General features: G+C 33.9%; 3 protein-coding genes across 6 annotated transcripts; 2 read left to right on the top strand and 1 right to left on the bottom strand.

Moving 5' to 3' along the window:
• The first annotated feature begins 5,916 nt into the window (after positions 1-5,916).
• Positions 5,917-9,971, top strand: LOC140961220 (uncharacterized membrane protein At1g16860-like). Of its 3 annotated transcripts, none has more exons than XM_073419602.1 (6): positions 5,920-6,057; positions 6,366-6,464; positions 7,036-8,020; positions 8,103-8,258; positions 8,783-8,997; positions 9,482-9,971. In XM_073419602.1, the coding sequence occupies exons 3-6, from the start codon at positions 7,145-7,147 to the stop codon at positions 9,669-9,671; spliced, it is 1,437 nt and encodes a 478-aa protein (XP_073275703.1). In that variant the 5' UTR covers positions 5,920-6,057; positions 6,366-6,464; positions 7,036-7,144; the 3' UTR covers positions 9,672-9,971. The 3 variants fall into 3 exon arrangements, with proteins under 3 accessions (XP_073275705.1, XP_073275703.1, XP_073275704.1); XM_073419603.1 differs by having other exon boundaries at positions 6,366-6,496; XM_073419604.1 differs by lacking the exon at positions 6,366-6,464 and having other exon boundaries at positions 5,917-6,057.
• Positions 9,972-10,996: 1,025 nt separating this feature from the next.
• Positions 10,997-15,259, top strand: LOC140961221 (RNA-binding KH domain-containing protein PEPPER-like). Its single transcript, XM_073419605.1, has 6 exons — positions 10,997-11,425; positions 13,049-13,307; positions 13,748-13,896; positions 13,967-14,218; positions 14,329-14,523; positions 14,810-15,259. The coding sequence occupies exons 1-6, from the start codon at positions 11,069-11,071 to the stop codon at positions 14,984-14,986; spliced, it is 1,389 nt and encodes a 462-aa protein (XP_073275706.1). The 5' UTR covers positions 10,997-11,068; the 3' UTR covers positions 14,987-15,259.
• Positions 15,260-15,948: 689 nt separating this feature from the next.
• On the bottom strand, positions 15,949-25,745 carry LOC140961219 (protein TRANSPARENT TESTA 9-like). Of its 2 annotated transcripts, none has more exons than XM_073419600.1 (21): positions 25,293-25,745; positions 25,064-25,115; positions 24,871-24,947; positions 24,632-24,765; positions 24,436-24,532; positions 24,265-24,322; positions 23,690-23,798; positions 23,477-23,600; positions 23,212-23,398; positions 22,778-23,106; positions 22,088-22,176; positions 21,712-21,782; positions 20,812-20,919; positions 20,160-20,225; positions 18,226-18,363; positions 17,778-17,883; positions 17,623-17,694; positions 17,425-17,483; positions 17,118-17,277; positions 16,786-16,952; positions 15,949-16,584 (listed from the first exon to the last, which is right to left on the bottom strand). In XM_073419600.1, the coding sequence occupies exons 1-21, from the start codon at positions 25,343-25,345 to the stop codon at positions 16,285-16,287; spliced, it is 2,556 nt and encodes an 851-aa protein (XP_073275701.1). In that variant the 5' UTR covers positions 25,346-25,745; the 3' UTR covers positions 15,949-16,284. The 2 variants fall into 2 exon arrangements, with proteins under 2 accessions (XP_073275701.1, XP_073275702.1); XM_073419601.1 differs by having other exon boundaries at positions 15,950-16,584; positions 17,626-17,694.
• Positions 25,746-27,137: the final 1,392 nt, after the last annotated feature.

The following is a 27,137-nucleotide window of genomic DNA, read 5'->3' as shown; positions in this document are numbered from 1 at the left end:
TAGAAAAATTGCGCATTCAATGGGTGAGTGACACCTCATCGGTGCTCACATAGGTGTGCAGGATATCAAAACTAATATATATAAATAATTTAAATATAATTTTTGTTACAAAAAAGTAAAATTCTAGACTTTGTCAAGAATTACTTCAACTCATTCCAGGACAAGAACTTTACATGAACAATTACAAAATCAAGCAATTGCAGGAACAAGAATACACAACAAAATGCACAAGAAATTTACGTGGTTAGATCGTTATAAGAATTAGAATCACGGGAGGAAATTGTCACTTTATTGATACATAAAGAATTTACAAGTATAAATTTATATCATATTTTCATTACTGTATTTATATCAAGGTCTACACACATTAGTAAATAATATATATGTTAAATAATTTTTTAAAATTTATTTCATAACATATATATAATTTATTTTATATAAAATATGACAAGAGTATGGGGACAGTATTTGTTTTTTCCTCATAAAGTATTTGAATATATTGTTAGAAGACAGAGACTGCAGGGTTTCGTTTTCTCAGGGCATGTGAGGCTTGGATCCCACCGGAGTTGTCGCAATTCTCATGCATGACATCTGAGAGTGCAATAACGCTTTTTCTACGAATAAAGTGGATGAGAAATTCCTAAAAAATTCTTAAATAAATTGTATATTTATTATTATACAAAAAACTTCGTATTAAATTAGACTCGTTTTTGGATAAAATTTAGTCGTGTTTATTTTTTTTTTTTAAAAATCGAATTTTCATCTGCATACTTTTTTAAAAAAAAAACAGATAAAGAAATTTTTTTGAGAGGACCACTTCCCCAAGATTAGTTGAACTTGGCAACATGCATACCAATTATTTCAACTTGTAAGAATTTCATTAACTAATTAATTCTTGTCCATTTACATAACATAAAATGATAAATAAAAAAACCACAGAGAAACAAAAATATGTACAATTTCTCATCTGTTAAAAAATATTCAAAACTATCGAATTTGTGAAAATCATTCCCGACAAATTACATTAAAACACTCACATATAACTCCGAACTCGAAAATTTCATGTTACCCTTATTTAAAAGAGTAGGTCTCTTGTGAGACGGTCTCACGGATTTTTATCTGTGAGACGGATCAACCCTACCGATATTCACAATTAAAAGTAATACTCTTAGCATAAAAAATAATATTTTTTCATGGATGACCCAAATAAAAATCCGTCTCACAAAATACGATCCGTTAGACCGTCTCATATAAGTTTTTGTATGTTTAAAAATGCATTTAAAGGAAAACATTTTTCCTCGTATATAAAATCCATTGAAAAAATATTAATCTAACGTGTATTAATAAATTTCCACCGTTGATTCACAACGATATCTTTAAGGATAACGTTACATTCTTATAACTTGTATGTTGCTTTCAAGTGCTCCCTAAAGACGAGACATGAAGGAGCCTACGTGGAAACTTTATGTTAGACAATACATACTTATTGATTTCATTCTATTATTATCCATAATCATTTTTTATATATAATATTATATTCTATATTTAAATTATATTACATAATATATGATCAAGACTATAATTATACCATAAAATTAAATGTTTAAAACGGGTTTGGAAAATATTATTAAATACGAGAGAATTGTCGGTTGATTAAATAAAAGGAGACAAGGGTCTAAATTGAGTAGACAAATATTAAATTAAATAATTGTTTAGCGGGATATCTTAGATGATGATTAAGTCTCATGTGAAACGATCTCACGAATTTTTACCTGTAAGACGGGTCAATCCTACCGATATTCACAATAGAAAATAACACACTTAGCATAAAAGTAATAATTTTTCATGGATGACTCAAATAAGAGATTTGACTTACGAAATTGATCCGTGAGACCGTCTCACAATAGTTTTTGTGATCTTAGACATACATCAATATTAGGCGGTACTAAACATATAGTATCAAAAAATAGTTTTTTTAAGGAGAAGGATTTCATTCATATGTAAGAGTTCGTCTTATATGTCACATTTTCATAGATCTATATATGTAAAACGAGACGACCAGATCTATACCAAAAATTTGACATAAAAAATAATATTTTCACGTAAATCAGTATATATTACGCAATACTTCTTTATAAAAAAATAACAAAAAATGATAATTTGCAGTGAAAAATAATACTTACGATATAAATTGTAATGTTTTTCATATGTCTGATCGGATTGAAGATCCTTCTCACAATTTTTATTTTTTATTTTTTTTGCATATTAATAGTTTCTAAATTTACAACTTGTTTCGGAAAATATTGGAAAACTTTAAATCCTCCCGACCATGGAAAAGTTTCTTGGTCAAAAAGTGTGCTACTAAGTTAATGACACCGGACATCACTTAAATGTAATTTCCAGATTCATTAAAGCATCCATTTTTCAATCCTTAAATGTGAGGATGATGGCTTAATGAAATGTACCACAATGAGTCAAAATCATCAACAGAAAATCTCACGACGAATACAAGGCAAATTCTAAATTTCGATCAATCTCCGTTCCTAAAAATCAGGCCTCGTGAACTTTAACGTGGGCCATCGAATCAAAAGAATCCACCGGCAAAAGGGTAAAAATTGGACATCAATTCATGTGATGGACACCATATAAAACTTTGCCAAAGTAAAAGATAAAAATATTATTATTAAAGTCTATGAACTCGAAGATTTCAAATATATTCATAAATAGATACCAAAATTCACAAGTGACTCGCAAATTTTTCGTGACACACATCAACCCTACTCATATTTACAATAAAATAATATTTTTGACTAAAAATTACTTTTTTCCTATATGTGACTCAAATAGAAGATCTGTATCACGAAATTGACCTGTGAGACAATCTTATGGAAGATTTTGTTTCAAAATTATTCTTTTTGGTTATATAGCATCCAAGTCGGGTAATCATTATATTATATTTTTTAATTCCAAATTAAGCAGGTCTTTTAAAAAAATCTAAATATTAAATCCTTGATTTCTCGTGGTTCCATACTTGTTTATGACAAACCAACATTCAATAACACTGTGTTCTGAGCATTGAATTTCTAATTTCTTGATACTTCTAGAATTTCACATCCTCTCGATTGCTCTTTATAGACATTTAGCTTGATCAGAGCTTGGAAACTTTAATGTCATCAGACTATAAAAAGCTATGAGAAATAATTGATTGTTCGCAATGACTACCTAGATTACCAAAATTCATGTTCGACATCATTTTTTTTCCTCGAGTTAGCTGATTTATCTGCATTTTTTCTGTGAGTAGGTCTCTTGTGAGACGGTCTCACAAATCTTTATCTGTGTGACGAGTCAACCCTATCGATATTCACAATAAAAAGTAATGCTCTTAGCATAAAAAGTAATATTTTTTCATAGATAACCTAAATAAGAGACATGTCTCATAAAATACACCCCGTGAGACCGTCTCAGTATTTATATGATACTTTGAATTTAGAGCAAATAAACTATGTTCCTATGCTATTGATAAGTAACAATAACTGAAAAACCATATGTGAAAGAAGCCCAGAAGTTAATGTTTGGGAAGGTTTATAACTTTATGGCAAAGCCCTCTTTCTAATTTATGACCAATATCAAAATCTGCCCACAAGAGGGATTTTTGATTTGAATCCGATTCGGAATAAAAATGTTGGACAAAACCAACTATGATGTACACATAACCAAGCTGGGAGAAGAAATTCCATTATTCCAACTCGAGTAGGTATCTGAATCCTTTACCAAACATAACAAAACAATTAACCGCAATATCTCATTTATATAACCATCTTTCGTGTTATTCATATATAACCGTCTTTCTACAATAACTAAATTCTTGAAGAACAATCCGTCGGGACGATGAACCATCCCTTTCATCTTGTTTAAAACTCCAATATAATGTCCATTAACTACTGTTAAAACACATTCTTTCGTCATCTTTCTTTCTTCCAACACTTTGTTCGTAAAGAAAATCACGAATAAATTCGGGAAAAAGTTTTGAAGACCATTATTCACAATGGAATATGGCCTTTAATCCAGTATACTACTCACTTCTATTGAAAAACGGATGTATTATGTTTGCAGCAACAAATATTCTATTCAACTGAAAATTCTTATCTTTAATTTTATTTTTTATTTCGAAATTGAAAATCATTTACCAAATCATTGCATATAACAAATCAAGCCACGTTCATTAATCAAGATTCTTATTATGAATTTATAAATTAAAAAAAGTTTTTTATTTGGCCCTCGAGGGTGGTGAAATGTCAATTCCTGCCCGTCAAAAGTGGGCCGAAATCCAAAAAAATTTCTAACTAATTATTGGACTTTAATAATTTCTTGAGTTGTTTGGTTAAATAAGGTAATTGGACTATGATGGAAAATTAATTCTTGTATTAGAATATTTTTAATAGCCTGAAACTATTAAATCACAATATTATAGTGTACAATCATTCAGAAAAACATTATATTATATAATTAAACTAATTTATTGTGAAATCGACCAATTATTGATTAATTTGCGGTGCTAGGTTTGATTAATCGACCACATACAATCTTACATTACTATCTCCATAGCCTTTATTAGCTCTAGGTTTAATAAATAAAAAAAAGATTGCATGGTTTATATTTTATTTTTCATTATCATTTGTGAATCTCCTTCTTTCAGTTCCTAAAATATGTAATACGTTACTTGAGTCGATGACTTGTAGTATATCGATATTGAGTTTAAATTTAAGATGATGTCTTATGTTTGTAACAATTTCTTCGTCAACTCATTCAATTACTACGAATCATATAGGACGAATAAAAAAATTTTACGTACGCATTATACACACACATTTATAAATTATATGTATATAAATCATCATGCAATTTAAGGCAAAAACGTGTGTGAGACGGTCTTACGAGTCGTATTTCGCGAAACGGATCTCTTATTTGTGTCATCCATGAAAAATTACTATTTTTTATGCTAAGAATATTACTTTTTAATGTGAATATCGGTATGATTGACTCGTCTCATAGATAAAGATTCGTGAGACTGTCTCACAAGAGACCTACTCACAATTTAACTCCTTTCTAACAAGAAGTTTGATTATGGTAAGATTCGACTATGTCTAAATAGAAACGTGACAAAAGCCGCTGATGAGTAAACGGATATATAAAATGACATTACTGCGAATATAAATATAATANGTTCTAAGAGCTGTCAAGCAAATTATTATAACATAATCAAAGCAACCAATCATGCACACATTGTGAGTAAAAATATGTAAAAACATGTTTCACGGTTTTTTTTTTAAAAAAAATTACTTAATTTTTTTTATTAATAAATGTTACAGCATAATGATTTTCAAAATTACCTCTTTACATCTTTCTGATTTATAATTGAATTTGTGGGTTTGTTTTTTTATTTTTTTAAAAATGACTCTCCGTTAAATTGCCTTATTTTTGTTTTAGTGTATTACTGTCTTCTAAAATCTTTTTTTATCCGTAGATGCAATCTATCTTTATCTTAATAAATAAAAAGATATACCCAGCTTTCCAAAATCACTTCTAATCATTTTCTTCTAAATTAGATTCAAATACATCTTAACCAAATCAAAGACATTGTAAAGTAAGGTTTATTTGGTTGATATGATTTGCATAATATCATGTAAAAATTCGAAGTTTTACCCGATACAAACTCGAGGAATAGTGGTTGTGGGTTTTCCAAATTTTTTTTTTTAAATCTAAAGATGTGCTAATAACATTATGAAGATTAAAAAACAATTAGATATTCTAGAGCTTTTGGGTTTGTAATGAAAATGAAAATGAAAATGAAAATGAAAATATTGAAATGTATATTCCAAGTAATATAAAAGGTCGCAAATGTCAGCAGAAGTTGATAGAATATAACATAAACAAGAAAGTGAAGGGTGCTTTTTCAGTTTCAACACTTTTCTCCCAGTGTGCCTGATATCTCGCTGATTTATCTTATCACATCTCCACCAACTTCCCCAACCTCTCCATGTCTCCATGGTGCTCCAGGTATTATACGCTCAATGTGTTCGTTATTCTCGGTTTCTGGAGCTACTTTTTATGTATTCTTTATGGTTCTTTGATCAAAATGGGTGAATGGTTTTTTTTTCCTCGAATGCCTAGTTTGTATTATGGGTTTTTGATTCCAAGTTGATAGCTTTGTTGCTTTTAGTTGCGAATCTTCGTGATTCTTGGGATTCTACTTGTCCGAAAATGGATCTTTCCAACTTTTTTTTTAATCTAAACTTATAAATGTCTTCTTTGGTTTTGATCCGCCACTTCTTAGTACACGAGTTATTTGGTAATTTTTCTCCCAGTTATTCTTCTTGGATCCTTGTGGTTGTGTTCCATGCTCGACAATGGGAAACTTGATTGATGTTGTATATCAAGTCTGGTGAAGTCCGATTCTTTTGCTGGTAATTGAAGTGCAGGTTTCTTTAAGAAAGAAGTATGTTGTATTTGATTTTGTTCACTGTATCCATGATGGCCATCCGCTAACTTATTTCCAGATCTGGGATATATATTGTAGATTTTGGGCTGATGAGTCATACTTTAATAGATTGTGCACCAAATTGTTGTGCAGATGGAGAATAAGGATATGGGTCTCTTTCGTTTTGTTGTAAAATTTGTTAGTGACGAGTTTCTGCCAAGTGCTAATTAACTTTATCAGAACCAGCTTTAATTTTATGCATTTTAACTACGACCTGGCAATCTCTTGAATTTTATTTTTTTGCAGCGCTGAGACCATCGTGAATCCTCAATTATAATTTATGAGATTTCTTAGTTTATTCTGAATTCTGTGATAAATGCCAAGTTCAGCGCATAGTTTTTAGTGAATAATAACACTCCTTCAGGATACCTGGAAAAGGTTGTGTAGGTTCAAGGGTTAGTGATATCACAACTCCTGCGTTGTTTCATAAGAGTTGTTAATGTTTCAATTCTGGGAGAAGGTGTGCTTTTATTGACACTTGTTGTACTGTCTTTTAGGTTTGATATGACGCTGGAGGTGGATCTGCTATGTTAATCTTTCAAGATTTTTTTCATTGATTTTCCTAAATAAATTTGGTTCTCTGGTTTCTGTGGATCACTAAGAGTCATGGGCTCCCGATTTCCTTCACATCAGTTGAGCAATGGCCTCTATGTATCAGGCCGGCCTGAGCAGCCAAAAGAAAGGACTCCCTCAATGAGTTCGGTTGCCATGCCTTACACTGGAGGTGATATCAAAAGGTCTGGAGAACTCGGAAAAATGTTTGACATCCCTATAGATAGCTCAAGATCCCGAAAATCTGGCCCTATAAATAATGCTCCTACAAGGACAGGTTCATTTGGTGGCTCTACTTCTAACTCCGGGCAAGTAAATTCTGCTAATCGTGTTTCCGTCTCTTCTTCTGGAGGGGTTCCTGGGTCTGCCTCGTTGAAGAAGACAAATTCTGGACCACTTAATAAACACGGGGAACCATTAAAAAAATCATCTGGTCCACAGGGTGGAGGAACAGCCGTATCTCGTCAAAATTCAGGTACTCTTGCTCCGGTTCTCCCAACCACAGGCCTCATCACATCTGGACCTATTACATCGGGCCCCCTGAATTCAGCTGGGGCTCCTAGAAAGTCATCTGGTCCTTTGGAATTTACGAGCTCGATGAAGTTGCATCATGCTTCTGTTTTAAATAACCAGGCTGTCACCCACCTTAACCAGGTTGATGAATATTCCATCCACAACAGCTTTCCGAAGCCAATTCTATGGTCCATCATTCTTCTCTTTGTGATGGGATTTATTGCTGGAGGTTTCATCCTTGGAGCAGTTCGTAGTCCCATCCTTCTTGCTGTGGTTGTTATTCTCTTTGCAGCAGTGGCCACCATATTTGCCTGGAACACATGTTGGGGAAGAAGAGCTGTTACTGATTATATAGCTAGTTATCCACATGCAGAACTAAGAACTGCAAAAAATGGCCAATTCGTCAAGGTTTCTGGGGTATGTGACATTTATCGTGTTTGTTGATTTCAAACCTGCACTTACACCACACTCCTAACGAGCAATGTGTTAAATTTTGAAGGTTGTCACCTGTGGAAATATTCCTCTTGAATCATCATTCCAAAAAGTTCCCAGATGTGTTTATACTTCCACAAGTTTATATGAGTACCGGGGATGGGACTCAAAAGCCGCCAACCCCATGCATCGCCGCTTTACCTGGGGCTTTCGATCATTAGAGGTAAGAAAGGAATTTTAATTCATCACCATGCCTTAGTTTTCTTTTTGGTAAAGCAGAAATGGCTCCCTAAGAAACATCCGGTGTTAAGCCACATGTTGAGCTACGCCGCCCTGTAATTATTGAGTCGTCGATGTTGTCACCACCCTCTTATATAATGTTTGATTCAACACATCTCTCTCTCTCTCAAACTTTCTGGGATTTTTCATTTGTTGGCTGCAGCCTTCCCTCTAATCAATTTACTTGTTTCACCTAATTTGGTTGAAGTAATTATGGTTTGTTGTGCCTGCTCTAAAATTTACTGGGATGGGCTTTCTGCTTTATTCAGTATACGAAGCAAATTATGTGTATTGTGCAATGTCTTGGTTTTCAAATGCTTGCCAATTTATCATTAATAAAGCAAAGCTGTGATCCCAAATTAGTGACCTCAGAATTTTCTTGGCTGAGAGGGAGAGAGTCTATTGTCATGCAACTGTTTAAATCTACCTAAGGGACAGAGTGACCGATAAGTGTTTAACTGACTTCAGAGGCACGTGGTTGATTTCTATATATCTGACTACCAATCTGGATTGAGGGCGCTAGTTAAGACTGGCTATGGTGCAAAGGTGACTCCATATGTAGATGAATCTGTTTTGGTCGATGTCAATCCATCGAAAAACGGGGTCAAGTCTCCTGAATTTCTCAGATGGTTGGGAGCAAGAAACCTTTCCAGTGATGACCGTGTAATGCGACTCAAAGAAGGGTGAGATTTTAAAGTCTTTTCTTCTTACATTTCATGTATGTATATAATTCTTGAAGACGTGATTCAGAAGTGACACTACATTATCTCTTCAAGAATGAAGTGGTGAAATCTGTATTGTGTTTCAAGTTGTCTTTGAGTGCCTGTGATAAGAAGCCTGACTCTGTTCAGTGGCAGAGCAGGAAAGCGCCTGATAGAGGCTCTGCCTCCAAAATTTTTCCCATAGGATTATTTATTTTTCTGTATGCCTGGAATTATTTTGAGGTTAAGTTCTCTATGTGCTGCTCTACCATTATCCATGACAGAACACCGTGTGCAATTATAACCTCTACATCCATTTACCCATGTTGGATTGGATGTAAGTGGGATCTACGCAACATCTACACCATCCAGTGGCCCATAGATTGTTTGAGGATAGAAAAGTCAGCTTCGACTCTCGATCCCTAGCCTAAACTCGTTCTCTTATCCTTATAAATATATATAACAGATACATCAAAGAAGGTAGCACAATAAGCGTTATGGGAGTCGTGCAACGGAATGAAAATGTTTTGATGATTGTTCCTCCGGCCGAACCCTTTTCAACTGGTTGTCAGTGGAGTAAATGCATTCTTCCAGCCAGTCTTGAAGGCATTGTTTTGAGATGCGACGCCTCAAGTATTGACGTTATACCAGTTTAACTGTCAATGTTTGCATATCAGGTTTTGCATTTAGCACCAGAAGGCAAATTCTTCTAAAGTTAACCGTTTGTATAGTTTTGTCTTCATTTTAATCTCGTTTTGATTGAGGAGGTTTTTCCAAGGGGGTTGTTGGTCTCATGGAGGGAAGCCGATGTTTTCGAGACGTTGACGGATTCATTTTTTACTAAGTAGAGTTATTCTGGTTGATTGGTAATTCCTCTGAAAATTGGTTGTGTTAAAGATAGCGAAGTACTACTAGATATGGATGCTTTCATTTGATTGAGTTATTCTTTGTGGCTATTTGGCCACTTGCTCTTATCAATATGCATGGAAATGAAATATGTACTCCATATTTTGTAAAAATATATGCTGTGATTTTGTATATTTTTGTATAAAATATGGAGTTCAAGTATTTTGGTCAAGGATTGAGGAGATGAGATCAAATTTGATATTCTGAGACATTGAAACTTGCGTTTTTTTTCCTTTTTTTGCCATTGATTTTGGAATATTTATATATTAGATTCCAATGGTTTTTGCCTTAATGGCCCATTAAATTTGGGCATTTAAAAGGCCATTATTTAAGAAACGATAGAGATCCAAATAAATAATGTCATTTATTTATTGCAGAAGCAAAGTAAATTTTTGGATGTTCGATTAGTAAAAGTAAGAAACGATTATAATTTGCCAAAACAGATGTTCAAGTTGGTAGAGGCCCATAGCTGTGGGTTGTATTCTTGTTTCTAACATTTTATCGGCTGATCTGGTCGTATATTACTTGTCTGGTGTATTTATCTGATTAATATGGTTTGTAGATTATTACGTTAGTCGGAGGTAGATGAGCGTTTTTGGGCAAAGATGTCATACAAAATTTGTTTAATGTAATTTACTTAACCAACAGGGTTTGCAAAGTATCGTGTTAGCGGTTAGTCCGAATATTACTTCGTGTGCACCAAAGACTAGTGCGTATGAGTTCTTATGTCATTAAAAAATAAACGATTTTATATATTGAATTGACGACGGATTATATTACTAGTAACTTAATTGATGTATTTTGTGCAAGTATCATATGTTGTGTATGACATGTTATACCATTTTTTAAGTACGATTTTTGGATAACTACTTTGAGTTTTATTTAAAAATAGATTTTTCTAAAAAATTTACATTTATTTTTAAAATATAATAAAAAAACTTAGAATTTAAATTTGATGAAAAAGTATTCTTTATGCAGAAATTTAATATACTCAAAATAATATTTTATTATAAAACGTAATTTTATTATTATATAAATATAAATATATTGCACGTCAGTTAATCATATTCCGCTTCATAATATTAAAACTCAATTTCCGACTTCCAATTTTTCTAGTATTCACTCTCAAAACCCTAATCGCCACAGAATGGCTTCCAGTCAATCGACAGCAATCAACGGCGCCGCTACCGAAGAAACATCCGAAAACACAGAGGACCTTACGTTGGAAGAAGCAGCTGAAATCTTCGATGGCGAGGAAGACGCGCCAACTGAGGTTGCGGATACCGTGGAAGTTGCGGAGATGGATGAAAAGGAGAAGGAATTAGCTGAATTGAAGGCTAAGTGGCCCGGATGGCCGGGTTATTCGGTGTTTAGAGTGGTGGTGCCAGTGCTGAAGGTGGGCGGTATAATTGGGCGGAAGGGAGATATCATTAAGAAGCTCGTTGAAGATACGCGTGCTAGAATTCGTATTCTCGACGGACCTGCTACCTCTCCCGATCGCATTGTAATGTCCTTTCACCTTTCTCTTTGTACTCGTACGCTGAAATCAATGTGAATGCATTCATAGTTACGCATGTTGGGGTTTTGTCTGTATCGGTTTGGTGAATCGGTAATATTGGGGACTTTTCTGACCCACGGGGTATGGGTTTCTTTGTTGTTCGGCTTCTTGTAGTAATTTGAGCATAATTTCATTTCTTTCTCGGATGTTTAGTGTTTCAAAGAAATCTGTAAATTATTATTGGTATATTGTCCCTGCTTTTGGTAGTTGATATATTTAGTTTCCTTGTAACCATTGTTTTCGTGCTACGAGTCTGAAATTTTTTAAGGCTGCTTTGACCCAAATGTGCATATAATGTAAGCTATCAACTGTTTTCAATCTTATTTTGATTGTTTTGAATGCAAATAATACACGACAAACTTGAGGAGAAGGGGGCATGAGCAATAATTTGTAGCTTTGTAAATATCCGCTTAAGAGCGTCTTTTAGTGGAGCTACTACACCTGTCATTTATGACATGTTGAAGATACTTTCGATTTTCCGTGAACGGATTACTCACTTTTGGTTTTCTGTAAAGGGATTACTCCTGCGATATAACTAACAAAGTGTTTGATGAAATATGCAAGTTACGCTATTCACGGTCTCTCTACATGGCAATATCCATGACATGGTACACAGGGTGTTCAATGCGAGGAATTAATAGCTGGAAAAATATTAATTTCACTATTATTCATAGATGGCTCGTCACCATCTGAGTTTGAAATGCGGAGTTCTTATTTTTCCGTATCAACATAGAAAATAAAACATGGTTTCTGTCATCTGTCCATGATTGCATGAGAAATTCCTCATATTATTTCTGATAGAAATATAATAAGTGCTTTAAATTTCCTGTAGTTTTAGGACAATATTTTTTGAATAATTTTTTCCAAACTGGTTGACTAACTTCCATTCTTGGTTGACCTGATATTTTATTCCGTCTCTGGTGAACTTTGACAGCTTGTTTTTAACTTTTGATTTTAATGAAATTGTGTTATACTTTTTCTGCAAAACATGCTAATAGAAATATACCTTTCTATACGTTTCAAGCATTGTGCATTGTATTTTAAGATAATCATGTGTTGCCAGTTCTATCATCTAAGACAGTTGATTATACAGGACATCCTGTTATTTCTATGCTCATTATAACTTCTTAGTTAGTCATGTTGTGCTGGTCATTAAAGCACGGTGATTTTGTAGATGTAGCATATTGTGGCAAGAAAAAATCGTCAGATGAAGAAGCAGAATGAAATGTTTCTCTTGGTGCTGCTTTTGTACCAGTGAGCAAATATGGCAATCATGGTTACTTGTTTTTGCCTTTAATCCAAGCTTCACCTGATAATTGGTATTACATATCACCCTATCTGCTACTTGTTTCACCCATTTTAATAAAATTCGACATTGTTGTGAATTTTGTTGAATGAATGTGATTTCCTAGTTTGACCAGTCTGAACTCTGAATGGTCTATCTTTCTCAGAGAGTTTTTAACCTCTTATTATTCTAGGTTCTATAATTGAAACGTCTCCACTGTCATTGTTGGTTTTAATTTATCTTGCCAACCTAACTGACTATGGAATGGTATTCATGTTTTTCAGGTTTTGATATCTGGGAAGGAAGAACCAGAAGCAGCAGTGCCTCCAGCTATGGATGCCATAATAAGAATCTTCAAACGTGTCAATGGACTACTTGAGGATGATGGTGATGGAAATGCCCTTGGTTCTACTGGTGCTGTCTTTTGTTCGTTTCGTTTGTTGGTGGCATCAACACAGGCCATTAGTTTAATAGGAAAGCAAGGCTCTGTCATCAAGTCTATTCAAGAAAGCACTGGTGCTACCATCCGGGTGCTTTCTAGTGGTATTATGACTTATTTTTTTGCATATATTTATATTGTTTTAATCATTTTTCTTATTAAGCTTCCCAATCTTTTTAAACTGATTGATCTCAAGGGTTGCATCCACAATGCATTTTGATTCTACAACTATTAATTTGGGTCACTTAAGCTTCATGATAGGAAACATTCTTTCCTTGCACTCCATTTTATGAGCTCATAATGATTTAAAGACTTGTATGGCATACACAGCCTTAATTGATCAATCATAATGTTGATGTCATGGACATAATGAGTCAAAAAGACGGAATAATCTCCCCCCCTGAAATGATCGTATGTCTCAACTGGGAAAACTATATCCCAGTCGTATTATCTTGGCTCTATGATTCTTTTTTCGTAATCCACTTCAGAAAATTCACACTTTGTGATGAATGACATGGTATTCTATATTGTTTATTATTTGTAGATGAATCGCCTGTTTATGCTAGTTCCGATGAAAGGGTTGTTGATTTACAAGGAGAAGCTGTCAAAGTGCTAAAAGGATTGGAAGCTGTGGTGGGCCACCTGAGAAAGTTTTTGGTGGATCACACGGTTCTTCCTTTATTTGAGAAGAGTGTAAGTTCCTGGTAGGTTTGTGGTTTCACGTGATCATGAGACTATAGTGAGAATGTTACTCCTTTTGCAGAATAATGCTCTAGCGACACAGGAAAGACAAGTAGAAGCTTGGGCTGAGAAGACATCACTGCATTCTACCCCACAAACGGCGCTAGGCTCCGATTACTTTGTTTCCCTAAAGCGGGATTCACTCTTCCTCGACCGTGAAAGCCAGATAGAATCCCGTTTGAACCAGTCCAGACTTTCAGTGTATGGAGCAGATCATGGACTTGGAAGTCGCTCTTCAGCAATAGGACATTCTGGTGGACCTATTGTCACTCAGGTTTGGACATGTACCTTGAATATTACTTCTGTTTATTGAATTTAGCAGTTGTATGTTATTGCTTGCACTATTTCATCCTCTAAATATGCCATGTTGATTCCTTGTGGCAGGTTGCACAGACAATGCAAGTACCACTTGCTTATGCAGAGGATATAATTGGAGTTCAGGGAGCAAATATTGATTACATTAGACGCACTAGTGGTGCCATTCTTACTGTGCAAGAGAGTAGGGGATTGCCTGATGAAATCACCGTGGAGATAAAAGGCACCTCTTCACAAGTTCAAGTAGCCCAGCAACTTATTCAGGTGAAAAGTCTTCGGTTTTTTGTTGGTTGTTTTCCTTCTCTGATCATCATCGTAAACTCAGGTGCTTCCGCCCTCAAGTTCAAGGACCAACTAGGGACTTAGAAACTAAGTTGATGTTAATGAATAGTGATGTTTGATAACAATCTGGTTTAAGTATTGCGTTGAAGTAGTAAAACAGTAACATAAGAGAGTTAATTTATACAAATGGCCTCATTGTTAACTAAAGATTAAAAAAAGGAGTATGAATTAGCGATGAATATCAACATTATTTTTTTATGTTATGCAGGAGTTCACCAGTGGTCACAGAGAGCAACTTCAGGGGAGCTATGGCAAGCTTGAATCCAGTTTACGACATCCCTACTCTCAGTTAGGTAGCAGTTCTTACTCAACATCATTAAGCGGGCAACCTTATTCTAGCTATGGATCATCTGGTGTTGGTGGTTATAGTAGCTTTAGACTGTGATGTGTTAAGCTCGAATGGTCTCGATCAAGCAAAAGCTCGTACCCATCTTCATCTTTTGCACAACCACCATATTCCTGCTATGGATCTTGGTGTTGGAGGTTGCAATTGCGTTATTTTATGATTTGCTCGGCTCGAGTGTGAGTTCGTGAAATTATCCTGTCAAATATTCTACCTATGCCACCTCTAAAATGTAAAGCAGGATCGAACACGGAAAAAGAACAGTTGTCACTTTTAGTTTGCTAAATGTGTTTATTTTATTTAGTGTTTTTGCAATTTCAAAAGTTGGGCTAGGCCCCCCATAGGCACTAACTAACATCCATATGATACCGTAAATCACTATGCAGTGAGACCGATGTCAACTCGTACTAGTTAAATAGTATGTCGACGTGATACACGCAAACATCAATCGTTTACTTTAGAGTGGCTTTAATTTATTTAAATGTGCGCGCGTGATTGGATATATAACGATTTATACAAATTTTAAACATTAAATTAAATTATTGATGCATGGATGCTGAAGAAATAAACCAAGATTTAAGTAAACGTATATCAATCGCCCGATCAAATAACTTGTTTTTGACAAGATGACTGACCGCTAATTTTTTTCCCTGATTATTTTGTGAACGCGACAAATAATATTTTAAGAATTTTTATAAGATATCTATGACTGAATTCTGGGAACGTTGACATAAATGAGTCATCGTATCCTGAAACTGCCTTTGATAGTATTCAGTCCAAGAATTCAATAGCATTCTGCCACAAATTAAATCTCCCACATTTCATCATAAAATTTAAATTCCTTTGTCACAGACCAAATAATAATAATAATAAATTTTGAAGTAAAGCAACATAACTTTCATTAATAGTTTAAGTTCGTATACAGAAACGAAAATAAGAATGGGGATTTCTAGAAGTATAGAACCGTGCACTTCGGAGTACAAATATGATAATAATAATAAAAAAAAACAACACGACGCAAAGCTCAACACTTTGACCGAACAAAGAGTTGATTTGGCTCAAACATTTCCTTTCATTAGCTCAAATGTATGTATTATCGCAATTACAAAACTTACGAATGTGGTTCAAAAGTCAAAGTGGTTAAAAGGATGAATTGTGGGTAGAGAAGCTAAAAATTCGAAATGCGGAGCTTAAGGGGGACAGGTTGATCTCGTATATACATCGAATGATACTAACAATCGAGCATTCTACACTAAACACACACCTATAGATTTTTTTGAAAGTAATGTACAGATGGGGTTGCTGGCAATCTAAACTTAACAAAGAATTAGGAGGAAATTTCAAGAAGAGTCGCCTTCTGTATGTTGAAAACTTGAATTATCTAAATTTTTATCAAGTTCAAGCAAAGGTTTTAGTCTAGTTTCTACCTGATGGCTCTGTAAATTGGCCTCTTCAACAATCATGGATAAAGCACGCTTGCAAATCTCCTCATCTCGAAACGCTAGAGTCCACCTTCCATCTACCAAAGCTTTCGATTTCACCTTTTCGTGGTTCATATCCTTACTGGTGTCAGAGAAAGGGAATGAGGATGGACGGATTCGAAGGTGCAACCACTTCAAATGCTTATCATCTATTCTGGGCTGTGATGGGGTAAAACATACGTCTCAAATGTTATGTGATTTGTAAATGAATAATCTGAAATATATTTTGAAATTCGGATGTTAAATTTGTTGTAAGACTAAATTTTCTCTGCCGTAGCATATAGGGACTGATTTTAGAAAACAATTCTCTCAATTTAAGTTGTTTGGTAGAAATTAATAAAGTGCAAAAGCAATACTCACATTACATCCAGCTAACGGGGCTACAACTCGGACAACTCCATAACCTTGTTTCATGGGTAACTCCTCTGCAAGAACAAGCCACCCCGAGGTTCCCATAGTGACCGACAGAAAACGAAAATGCCGCTCTTTTCCCCTTTCAAATGCGATTCTACATGGCAATGCTTCCACTGCAGAAGGTTGACATAACATTTTTAAATGACAAGTATAACAGCATGTGTAGATTGGTGATCTTTTAATGAGTGCGTGCCAAAATTCACGAGAACTAGAAAGCAAGAAAACGAACAACTGTACAAAAACAATAATAAAATAGGTTTAAAAAAGTTCAAAAATACCAAGATTAATCTCAGTGCTTGGCTTTGGTCCTGGTGGATTTACACCAGTATTTTTTGCTCTAGATTCTGTTGAAACTTCAGCTGCCGAGAGCAGAGAAGGTTGATCTGGCAAAACTCTCCCGAGCGAGAAAATGTGGAGATGATGAAGCAGTACATACACCTGGGTAGGGGAGAAATATACTCAACCGTCAAATGGAAAAACATTAAAAAAGCATTGCATTGACAATTAACAGTTAAAAAAAGCAGAACTATGTTCTAATAAAATTTAATGACAATGTCATAATGAAAGCTTTTTCTTGAGCACGACCTTCACTGTCTCGCACATTCTTTCACCAGCAGCAAATGATGATTGACCGGAAGTAAGCCCTGTCAACTCAAGATATGAATCATTTAAAATGGTTGCTTATAAAATGGAAAACCATTTAAACATGCTACGTATACAGTGGTAGGTATTCTGATATTTCAAATTTGTTTAACGTGAAAGCATGACAGAGAGAGATGATACCACCAGAGAGAGATTTATGTTGTGGCAAAAGTATAGACTTCGGATCTTTTTGAGGAGAAGAAGACTCAAGAGCTACAAGTAAGAACTGTGTTATCCAACATGTTTCAAGAATTCATGAAAAGCTATCCTCTATTAAAGCAGGAAAAACAGCAAACCTCTTTTGCACTTTCTCCATTCGTCACAAAGAACTGTCACCAACATATCAGACCAAGTTCCTCGTGTCTCCTCTAGAACACGATTACTGCAATTGTAGAGTGAATCCTAAGCAAAAAACACCAGCTTCAATTTCCATACAGGAAACTCATATTGTCAGTAAATACAGCTTAACATGGAGCACAAATAGAAATCAGAAGATTGCATCAGATTCATCGGTTTAGATTGCAAAATGATAACAAAGATCGCAAGAACAAAATGAAAAGAAATATCAATATCAAAGCAGCATTAATGAAAATTAACAAAAATTTAGGAGCAGTTAAGAGGTTTTTAATCTCGACTTGTCATGGATCCATGAGGCAATAAAAGTAAGACACTTCACAGGTGAAACTACATCATTAAAATAAGAGTCCAGATGGCATAAGCAATTTTCCTTGAAGAATGACTTACTTTGAGTAATCTAAGATGACTTCTGTTAAACTCTCTCTCACTATGAGGTAGCAATTGGCGCAAAAGCCAACCACCATCCCACAATGTTTCTGCGGAGATCTTTGACCTGCAGAAGAGACCGACCAGTGTATCGAGTACCTAAAATAAGAAATTCAGATTCTAGAACATAACTTCAACAGAAAACAAAGGAAAACATAGAGCTATCTGAATGAAAAGCAGTCCTGATATGACGCTCATCCTCATGCACTGTACATATAGTTCAGACCTCATGGGATTCATATTTTACTTGCTTTATTTACCCGGCTGACGTGTTTTATTCGGTTTCAACAGTTATTTGGCCAAATAAATAAAAACACCAAAATATAAAAAAAAATTAACTAATAGCTGCCCTAGCGGAGTGCATATGCATTTGAGAAGCTCTGACTGGGCTAAAAAATTCCCTTTGCTTGTTCTCAAACAACTACTTTAAAGCTTTGAGAGTACATATCCGCGGTATACGAGCAGTAACAATTACATGCAAGATAACAAGAATCTAAGTTCTATTTTATCCTCGGCCCACTACTTATTCACAAAAACAAGACGACGTCCTCCTTGATTTTAGAGGAATATTTCAAATAGCCCTGCAGTGACTTGCTTTGGCACTTACACCATGAAGGGCTGGTTAATTTTTAGTTAGCATGGTCCCCTAGGTTAACAGCCAAAGAAGAGAGTAATGATTCTCTTGAGCTAGTTTAAACGACTGAACCAAATAAGAGAATGGGAACCAATTCCACTCCGGATTCCGTACATGAAGTAGTGAATGAGAAAGAAGCATGCAGGAATAAGGGTTAAGATTAGGAATAAGAAGTTCCCAGAACAGAATAGAGTTTCTCTAGACATATTCAAATTTCAGTACATAAAACAATCATGATCACATGATCATAAGCTCCCTGAATCCTGATACGCATCTTATCTGGATACTGTACACAAATTTTCTTGAATAGAAATTATAAACAACATAAAGCTAATAAAACTTGTGAGCTCTTATCACCAAGTAGAGCACATACATACATACTATATAAGTAACTTTCTACATGGAGGATAACCTGTCGTGACTACCTTTGATTGCAAAACTGCATCAAATTTTCTTCTCCGAAATCTCGATTCCACATAATCTATAATATCTATCATATATTATTAAGAGATCCAGCAATTATCCTGTCTCTGAAATTCCCCATAACATCTTATTTTTACGAGGAAAAAAACATAACAAAATAAAACTCAAACACGAAAGCTATTGTGAAAAAATTACTAGAACTATACTTTACACAGAAATGTAATGTACTTTATATCTATACTATATTATTAAGTTTGAGCTCTTTAGAGTAACTACCTTAGAGGACACCAAAATATTTAATTCCATAATTACCCTTCTTATCCTACTAAAAATCTCCTCAAGTCACTTCATATTTTACATAGAAAAAATATAAACAAAACTTCTCTTTTAAATCGAACAACTCTTTTAAATTGAAAATAATTTCGTGTTAATTGTTTAGTATTATTTGATCAAATTAAAAATAATAATAATACATGCAACATGTGTGCATCTTTTACTAGTTATATAATATAACTAAGAGCCACTTGTAATGACTACCATTGATCTACAAAACACATCATATATTTTCTTAAAATGCAATCTCCCATAATACCTTTTTTATATGAGAAAACAAAACAAAACATAACCAAATAAAATTTTCAAATACAAAATTTAATGCGAAAAATTAATTCCAACATAATTAATTACTTATATTTATGCAAAAATTTACTAAAATTTCATGTACATGCACATTGCAGTCAAAGATCATTACCATAATCTGAAGTGCAAAAACAGTTTATAAGATGAACAAATTTACAGGTTAAAAATGATTCAATAGATTTACACGTCTAGCACATACTTGAAACCTATGCACGCGAGGGCTAGTTTCATCCTCCGGGCATCCACATGAAACTCCATAGTGATCCTGCAGATTGAGATCGAATTAAATCACATCATGCTTTTACTAGTTACTTGTTTGAACTATACGCATTAAACCAAAACATGAATGTACTTAACTACAAACGTAAAACAACTGAAGTTCAAAAAACCAAAAAAATTTGTAAAAGAAAACAATGCAAGTGCAATATCTACAACAGTTTACACTTAAATTAATTGCTTCAAACAACAATTCATGACATGTCGCAACTTGAACATGAAGGCAATAGCATTTCGCACAGTGATGTTGGAGGAATACTAGCTAATGAATGTATAATTTTACTCAACCAGGACAGAGTATAAAAAGGATATATGACTAAGATAAAAAGAAATTCAGAAAAGTGGACAAGTTTCATTTACAGAAAATAAGATAAGCAAAAATACTTTTCCAGTGGTAATCCGTAACGATAAATAGTATCCACATTTTAATTTTCAAGAGGTCTACATGAGAAAAAAATAGACTTTGCAATTAAATAAACAATGATCCACTATCACATAAATAAAATATTCGACGTTCTCAAGTACAGGAACATTAGGAGGTGAGGCAGCAACAGCAGATGCAAAAGAAAATGTACCCTCAACTTTTTCAGATAGAAAGCAAGGCCACTACTGATGCCATCTTTGACCAAACTACTTGAAGAGAAGAGTTGTTCTTCACCAGAATCTTCCCCAACTAAGGCTCGCTGTAATCACACAAGAAAAGCAGCACTCTCCATCAACTAACAGCATTGACATAATGTTGTTTGACATAAAAAGAAAATAATTAGCATATTAAAAGTACACCAAAATAAACATCATGACTTAATTTCAAAACTCCAAACAAGTTATGACAAATGCCTGAATTACAATGAAATAGTGTAGAAAATACAAGTTTCAACATAATGCAACTTGTTTTACCTTTTCTGAAAAGTATAAACTACATTTTATTAACTTTCTAGCCATTTTCCATGCGGGAAATACACAATGGAAAAAGTATTCACTCATTAAAGATGCGAGTGGTAGACCAACTTTTTGGTCAGCAGTGGCATTTTTCTTTTTTTACTATTTTACAAATTTTTTTATTAAAAAAAGATTGTACAAGCACGAAACGTGTGCAATCGAATACTAACACTACATTAAGAATTAGCCTTTAGAGACAAAAAGTTTGTAGGTCGGTATGGTCAAATTCAAAAATAGCAAAGTGGCCCCTCATTAATTTTGACATTTATGATATCACTTCTGTCTGCTTTAATATAAATCAAATTCATTAAAAAAAAGTTGTTGCGTGCGAGGAAGCACTAGTATATAAAAAGATTTTAACCTTCCCTTCCTATGCAAATACGCTTTCGCTTAACGTTCTCCTTTTAACTGCAAGATGACTTCCAAATATCATTATTTTTATTTATATAAAACAAAGTTCAATGATTTTTTTTAAGAAGCCATGCGATTTTCTTTTCTCCAAACAATGACAATGAAAAAGTCTCAAGACCACATACCAGCAGCTGCTTCTTATGCTGTCTGCGTTGTGGAAGTATGCCAAGAGCATCTACAATCGACTCATCCAGTTCTGCAGGTGCACAAATTACTTCAAAAGTCATGTTTGAATTTAAAGATTTTCGCAATGAATTTCATATCCTTCATTTATATCAAGAGGTTTAAAATTGTATGAACTTTTTAGCAACTGAAAATTACAAGTTTCAACTGCCTGCCACATAATCCGTCATTTTTTTCCTGAAAACTTTCAAGTGCATCTAATATAGTGGACTAAGATCAGGGATTTAAATCAATAAAAAAACAACTCGACCCAAACACAATATAAGTACATTGTATGTGAGCATCAGGTGAGTAGCACAACAAGATTTTCTATAGAACCTTTAGTCTGTAATAAGGTAGCAAGCACACTTAAAGAGCCTGAAACTTGAACATCGTTGCCGCTACTAACATAAGAAAGCAAAGCCTCCCTGCACAATTTGCAATAACAGTAAGTATACTTAAATTTGCACATTATCAGGCTGTCATAAACGCAAGATAATGAATTAGCTTAATCTTAGCCATGATGCATACCATTTTATGCATCTAAGCATTTTACAAACAATTTCATAATTGTCAGAGTTATCGATTTCAAGTGAAAAATTTGGATAATACACAGCCTCATAAACTGCAACCCTAGGATCATGTAGTCAACAGAAGAATTATGAGAAACTAACAGCAACACCACGCTCAAGGAGGAACATTACGGGGTGGAAGGATAACAAATAGCTGTTATAATATTCTACTGGGTATTTTCCTAACCTTTATTTTACGCTATAGATTTCAAGCAAATAATATATCAAATTGCTGCTCACGTCCATGGAAAAAAATGGAGGTCAAAAGTGGAGCTGATGTGGAAAAACATGTGTGACGACAAAACTCAACTAAAGAGCCCTTTGACAATTCAGCAAACTACAATAGCTAATATTAGCAAACTATAACAGCTAATATATGCATGTTACATATAAGATTAAAGCTATTATAATTAAAATATGATTTGAATGAGATCAAATGATCAACAGTATTAATTACCTAGGAGCACATGATGTACTACTACTACAATCTTGCCCCAAGGTACCATTTTCTGGATGGATTTGCGAAGAACCAGATGTTTGAATTTTAAGTAGCAAACTTCCATCCTCAGACACTAAACTCTGATTAATAGCATTAGAATTTTGACATGTGTTTGAAGAACCATGTTCCAACTTATAACCATTGATTTTGTCTACGGCATCTACGGCGAAGTTCTCTGTTCGACACAGAAGAGCAGCAGCTACAGTGTTTGCCAGATCTTTGATTTTGACAATGCGCAAAATGCAACAAAGTAAATATAAAGAAGTGACAGCACCAATTCTTGTCTCCTGAATTACATTCAGAGAATCATAATAAAAATCTTTGCAATAAAAAAAGTCAAAAAACTCATGACATGAGGACATGAAAACAAAAAATGAGAAACAAGTGCATACATTGACAGTTTCCATTCTCAAAGAAGGAAGAACCAATGGAAATATCAATAGCTTCAAAATGTTGTCCATTATTAACCTCCCAACATCAGGAATCCCAGCAGAGACAACGTCACTGAAGTAATAGAGATTGTCCTCAATCTCATCAACTGCAGAAAGAACAGAAGATCTTGATTCTGGGCCCAGATTCCTATATTTGGGAAAATACCCATTGCCGTTAATAATGAAATAAAAACCATGATGTGAAAAACAGTATATTACAACTTACTTAGAAGCATCTGAAACCAAATGATTCAAATTGCTGCATTGATCTCTAAAAAATTTGATCAAGTTCAAGAAATAAATCTCATGAGGAGCCCTTGATATAAACCTATTTACAGCATCATCTCCAACTGAAAATCAACAAAATATATGGTTTATGTCGTTTTAGGCCATGTTCTACTGATTTGGAAGCTACAGAGGTTAAAGAGCAGAGACTCACCATGATAAATGTTAAGTGTTAATGCACGCACAGCAGTCCGAATCATGCTTTCTTCATGGAAAGCAAAACGCATCGCATCAACATAGAGTGGGAAAGAAACAATCTCATCCTAAATTCAAAAAAAAAATGCTATTAAAAGAATAGCATAAGGACAAGTTAATTATTTTTTCCATTTTAAACAAAAAACATTGTTCGCCGAGTAGCAAGCTCCCAGCCAGGATTGCCATAGCGTATAACATTAGCAAAGCTAAAATGCATGAATGAAACATTAGTTAAGTGTAAGCAGCATTCAAAAACAGAATCTTTATTATTGAAGAAGTTGTATATTTATCCACTTTCTCAAGCCTGCTAATTTTCATTTTTGAAGCTTATGATTTCCATAATTTCATTTATATATATATATATAATCCGAGAACTCGAAATATATTATGCTCCAACACAATTCTGTTCACAGGTCCAAGGACTAACGATAATCCAAACTCCCTCATAACCTTATAATCATTCCAAAACAAATTAACACAGTTGAGTAGATAAAAAAGCCAGTGACGGTGATAGGATAGGCTAACTGAACTTACATCATGCATCTTGACAAGAAGAGAAATGGTGTCCTTATTCAACTTTCCGCTTATTGCCCTGACAGTGCATACGCAATTAGAAAAAAAATGTCGAGATCCATACAGGGTATCAAAGGAAATTACACATATTGAATTAAATAATTAACAAAAAAACTGAATTATGAAGCAAACCTTAAAAAAGATATGTAATAAGACAACAGCTCCTCGTTTCGGAAGTCAAATGAGTAAGTAATAAGGTAGTTCACATGTTCATTGCTAAACATATAATCTGCAAAGTTGTTCAAAGAGATAATTATTCAGAGATTAAAAAAAAAGCCAGATTAAAAAATTTGGTCGCTAAAATCGGAATACCATTATGATATCTTACATATTGAATGTTCACTTTTAAGGTTCTGGATCATAATACTCATTGTTTGCAAAAGCTGGACTGAAACTGTCACAGTTTTACTGATTCTTAATATGCGTACAAACTCGCCCAAAACCTGCTTCTCCATAAAAAGCCTAATGAAAAACCAAAAAGGATCATGAATTGAGTTAAAAAGAAAATGGGTAGTAGCAGTTTAAGCATCACTGGCTTATCAAATATTAAAAGCATTCAAATCCTACTCAAAAAAGGCAGCATCATGTTGGTCACCATAAGTAATCAACTCTGCAATAGATCTCAATGCCTCAATCACAAAGCCCTGCAAAATATTATAGAACCAGGTTGGAGTTCAATTGAAAAAACACGATAAAATTATAATACCGAATATGCATTGATACTCTAGCCCCCCCAGTTTCAGCAAGAGAAACAAATTACCTTGTTAACCTCATTCACAATTTGAACTTTCGTCAAATGATCAATCAAGTATCTACACACGAGATCAAGTAAATTTTTTGCGTTAAATTAGTAATGCTGCGCATCAGAAAATGAACCACACGGTACAGAATTTGAACAAAAAGCTTAGGTACGACGCGTAACTCATTTCCTGGGAGAATTCGAAGGTAACAAAAGACAATCACCATAATTGGTGCAAAATCAAAGCTACCTGAGTTCATCTAAAGAGAATCGATCCCGGGATCTCCAAAAGGAAAACCACATCCTCTTAAGAGCTCGCGATCACAGCTTTTTTCTTCTTCTTCGCATCAAAATTCATCCTCAACATGGCCTACATACTTCAATCAGCGAATCAGTTTTCTCCTATGTTGATTTTCCTGAGCAAGTGATTGATTTCATCGAGCGCTTACTCCTATCACGGAGAACTGTAAACGAGACAGACAATTGGCCTAAACCGAAGCTGACGGATACGGATTTGGGGTTTTCGCTCGCTGAATTGTCCGCCGGTAATAGAATCGGCGAAGGGAAAGAGAATATGCGAGGGGATTTTGGGGGTAGAGATGACAATTTGGAGGTGATAATTTGGTCGGGTTTTTAACGAATCGGGTCGGAGCCTTGACAAATAAATTAGAGGATGCGTAGGTGTTCTCCGGCGGCGGCCACCTGTCAAAAGTCGTAATAAAATTATATGTAATTTAGAAAATTATTGACATCGTATCAAATACCGACAACTAGTTTTGGTAGATAAGAGTAATTGATTACATAAATGTACCAAATTTATATATATATATATGTAATAAATAAAATATAAATAACACAGAATATATATATATATATAAAAGTACTGATAATTAAAAAAAACGTAAATATCAACTCGCTTATAAAAATTATATATATTATTTAGTATCTAACGTGAATATTATGCATCCGTTATTAGGTTGCGTTTGAGTTAAAAAATTTAATTAGAAAGTAATGATTTAATATGGAGAACTATATGACGAATATATTTGAAATACACTGATCTTGAATGTAATTTCAAATTCGTCATAATTAATATTACACATACTTGAATTGACAAAATTCACTCAACAAAAATTCATATAAAACCACCAAATGAATTTGAAACTTATGTTTCAAATCTTTCATTTTAAGAACAATCTTATATCATATATCTTCATGTTAAAAATAGATTTCTTCTCCAGTTAGAGCTGTTATTTTGATATCATGTATCATGCTTAAAAAAATTTCGCTCTTATTTCATATTGAATATGTAAATTTCATTTCATATACTTATTGATGCATCGAAGGATGTTGTTATTTCTTATGTGTATGTGAAAATACAATGGATGTTTATGAAATATTTGAAAACAAACAGTTGAGACTCGTGTTAAATATGATTTTCTTAAAAAGATTATGTCTACTTTGAAATGTAACATTTTTCTTCTATGATTTAACAACTACACTTGTGATTATAGTACAATAAACCATATGTTCATAAACCAAAAAATATTGAAAACTTTTTTTATGAAAAAGGAAGAATATAAGAGCAATATGAATGCCTTTGTTCTTTTTCTCTCATGTATATCATCAATATTATTTATATAATCTATACATTTTATCTTTATTAATGTCTTTGTAAGCGTATTCGTCAAGTTATCATTTGACTTGACATAATCAACAATGCTCCGTTAAAGATCAATTATCACACAGTATTATGTATTTGATGAATATGTCAAGACTCGCCATTATAAATATTTTTTTGTCCTTACAGCAGATCAGCTCTCACAATATATCATTATTGCAGGCACAACAAGAAATTTCATCTAGAAAGTTGCATAGCCATTTAGCTTTTTCAATGGTTTTGTCTAGAACAATAACTCAGACTTCATGGTGGATCTAGCAATACAAATTTGTTTGAATGACCTCCAAGAGACTGAATCCCCGTCAATGCTAAAGACATAGCCACTATTGATTTGGAGTTTTTAGTGTCAGAAATCCAATCTGCATCGTTGTATCCCTCAAGAACTACATAAAATTTCGTATACTGCAACTTATA

This window comes from Primulina huaijiensis, chromosome 16 (genome assembly GCF_012295235.1).
Source record: "Primulina huaijiensis isolate GDHJ02 chromosome 16, ASM1229523v2, whole genome shotgun sequence".
NCBI classification, from domain to species: Eukaryota; Viridiplantae; Streptophyta; class Magnoliopsida; order Lamiales; family Gesneriaceae; genus Primulina; species Primulina huaijiensis.
Note: the sequence above shows the minus strand (reverse complement) of the source record. Positions and strands in the feature narration are given on the sequence as shown.

What these genes read in the sequence shown, in the direction of transcription:
- LOC140961221 (XM_073419605.1), top strand. Translation starts at nt 11,069, where the DNA reads ATGGCTTCCAGTCAATCGACAGCAATCAACGGCGCCGCTACCGAAGAA. An exon ending in TTCCTTTATTTGAGAAGAGT is followed by an intron (nt 13,897 to 13,966) that starts GTAAGTTCCTGG and finishes CTCCTTTTGCAG; the next exon opens with AATAATGCTCTAGCGACACA. An exon ending in GTGGACCTATTGTCACTCAG is followed by an intron (nt 14,219 to 14,328) that starts GTTTGGACATGT and finishes TCCTTGTGGCAG; the next exon opens with GTTGCACAGACAATGCAAGT.
- LOC140961219 (XM_073419600.1), bottom strand. Translation starts at nt 25,345, where the DNA reads ATGTGGTTTTCCTTTTGGAGATCCCGGGATCGATTCTCTTTAGATGAA. An exon ending in TTGGTTTCAGATGCTTCTAA is followed by an intron (nt 23,399 to 23,476) that starts GTAAGTTGTAAT and finishes TCCCAAATATAG; the next exon opens with GAATCTGGGCCCAGAATCAA. An exon ending in AAGCACTGAGATTAATCTTG is followed by an intron (nt 16,953 to 17,117) that starts GTATTTTTGAAC and finishes AACCTTCTGCAG; the next exon opens with TGGAAGCATTGCCATGTAGA.
- LOC140961220 (XM_073419604.1), top strand. Translation starts at nt 7,145, where the DNA reads ATGGGCTCCCGATTTCCTTCACATCAGTTGAGCAATGGCCTCTATGTA. An exon ending in AATTCGTCAAGGTTTCTGGG is followed by an intron (nt 8,021 to 8,102) that starts GTATGTGACATT and finishes TAAATTTTGAAG; the next exon opens with GTTGTCACCTGTGGAAATAT. An exon ending in GTAATGCGACTCAAAGAAGG is followed by an intron (nt 8,998 to 9,481) that starts GTGAGATTTTAA and finishes TATATATAACAG; the next exon opens with ATACATCAAAGAAGGTAGCA.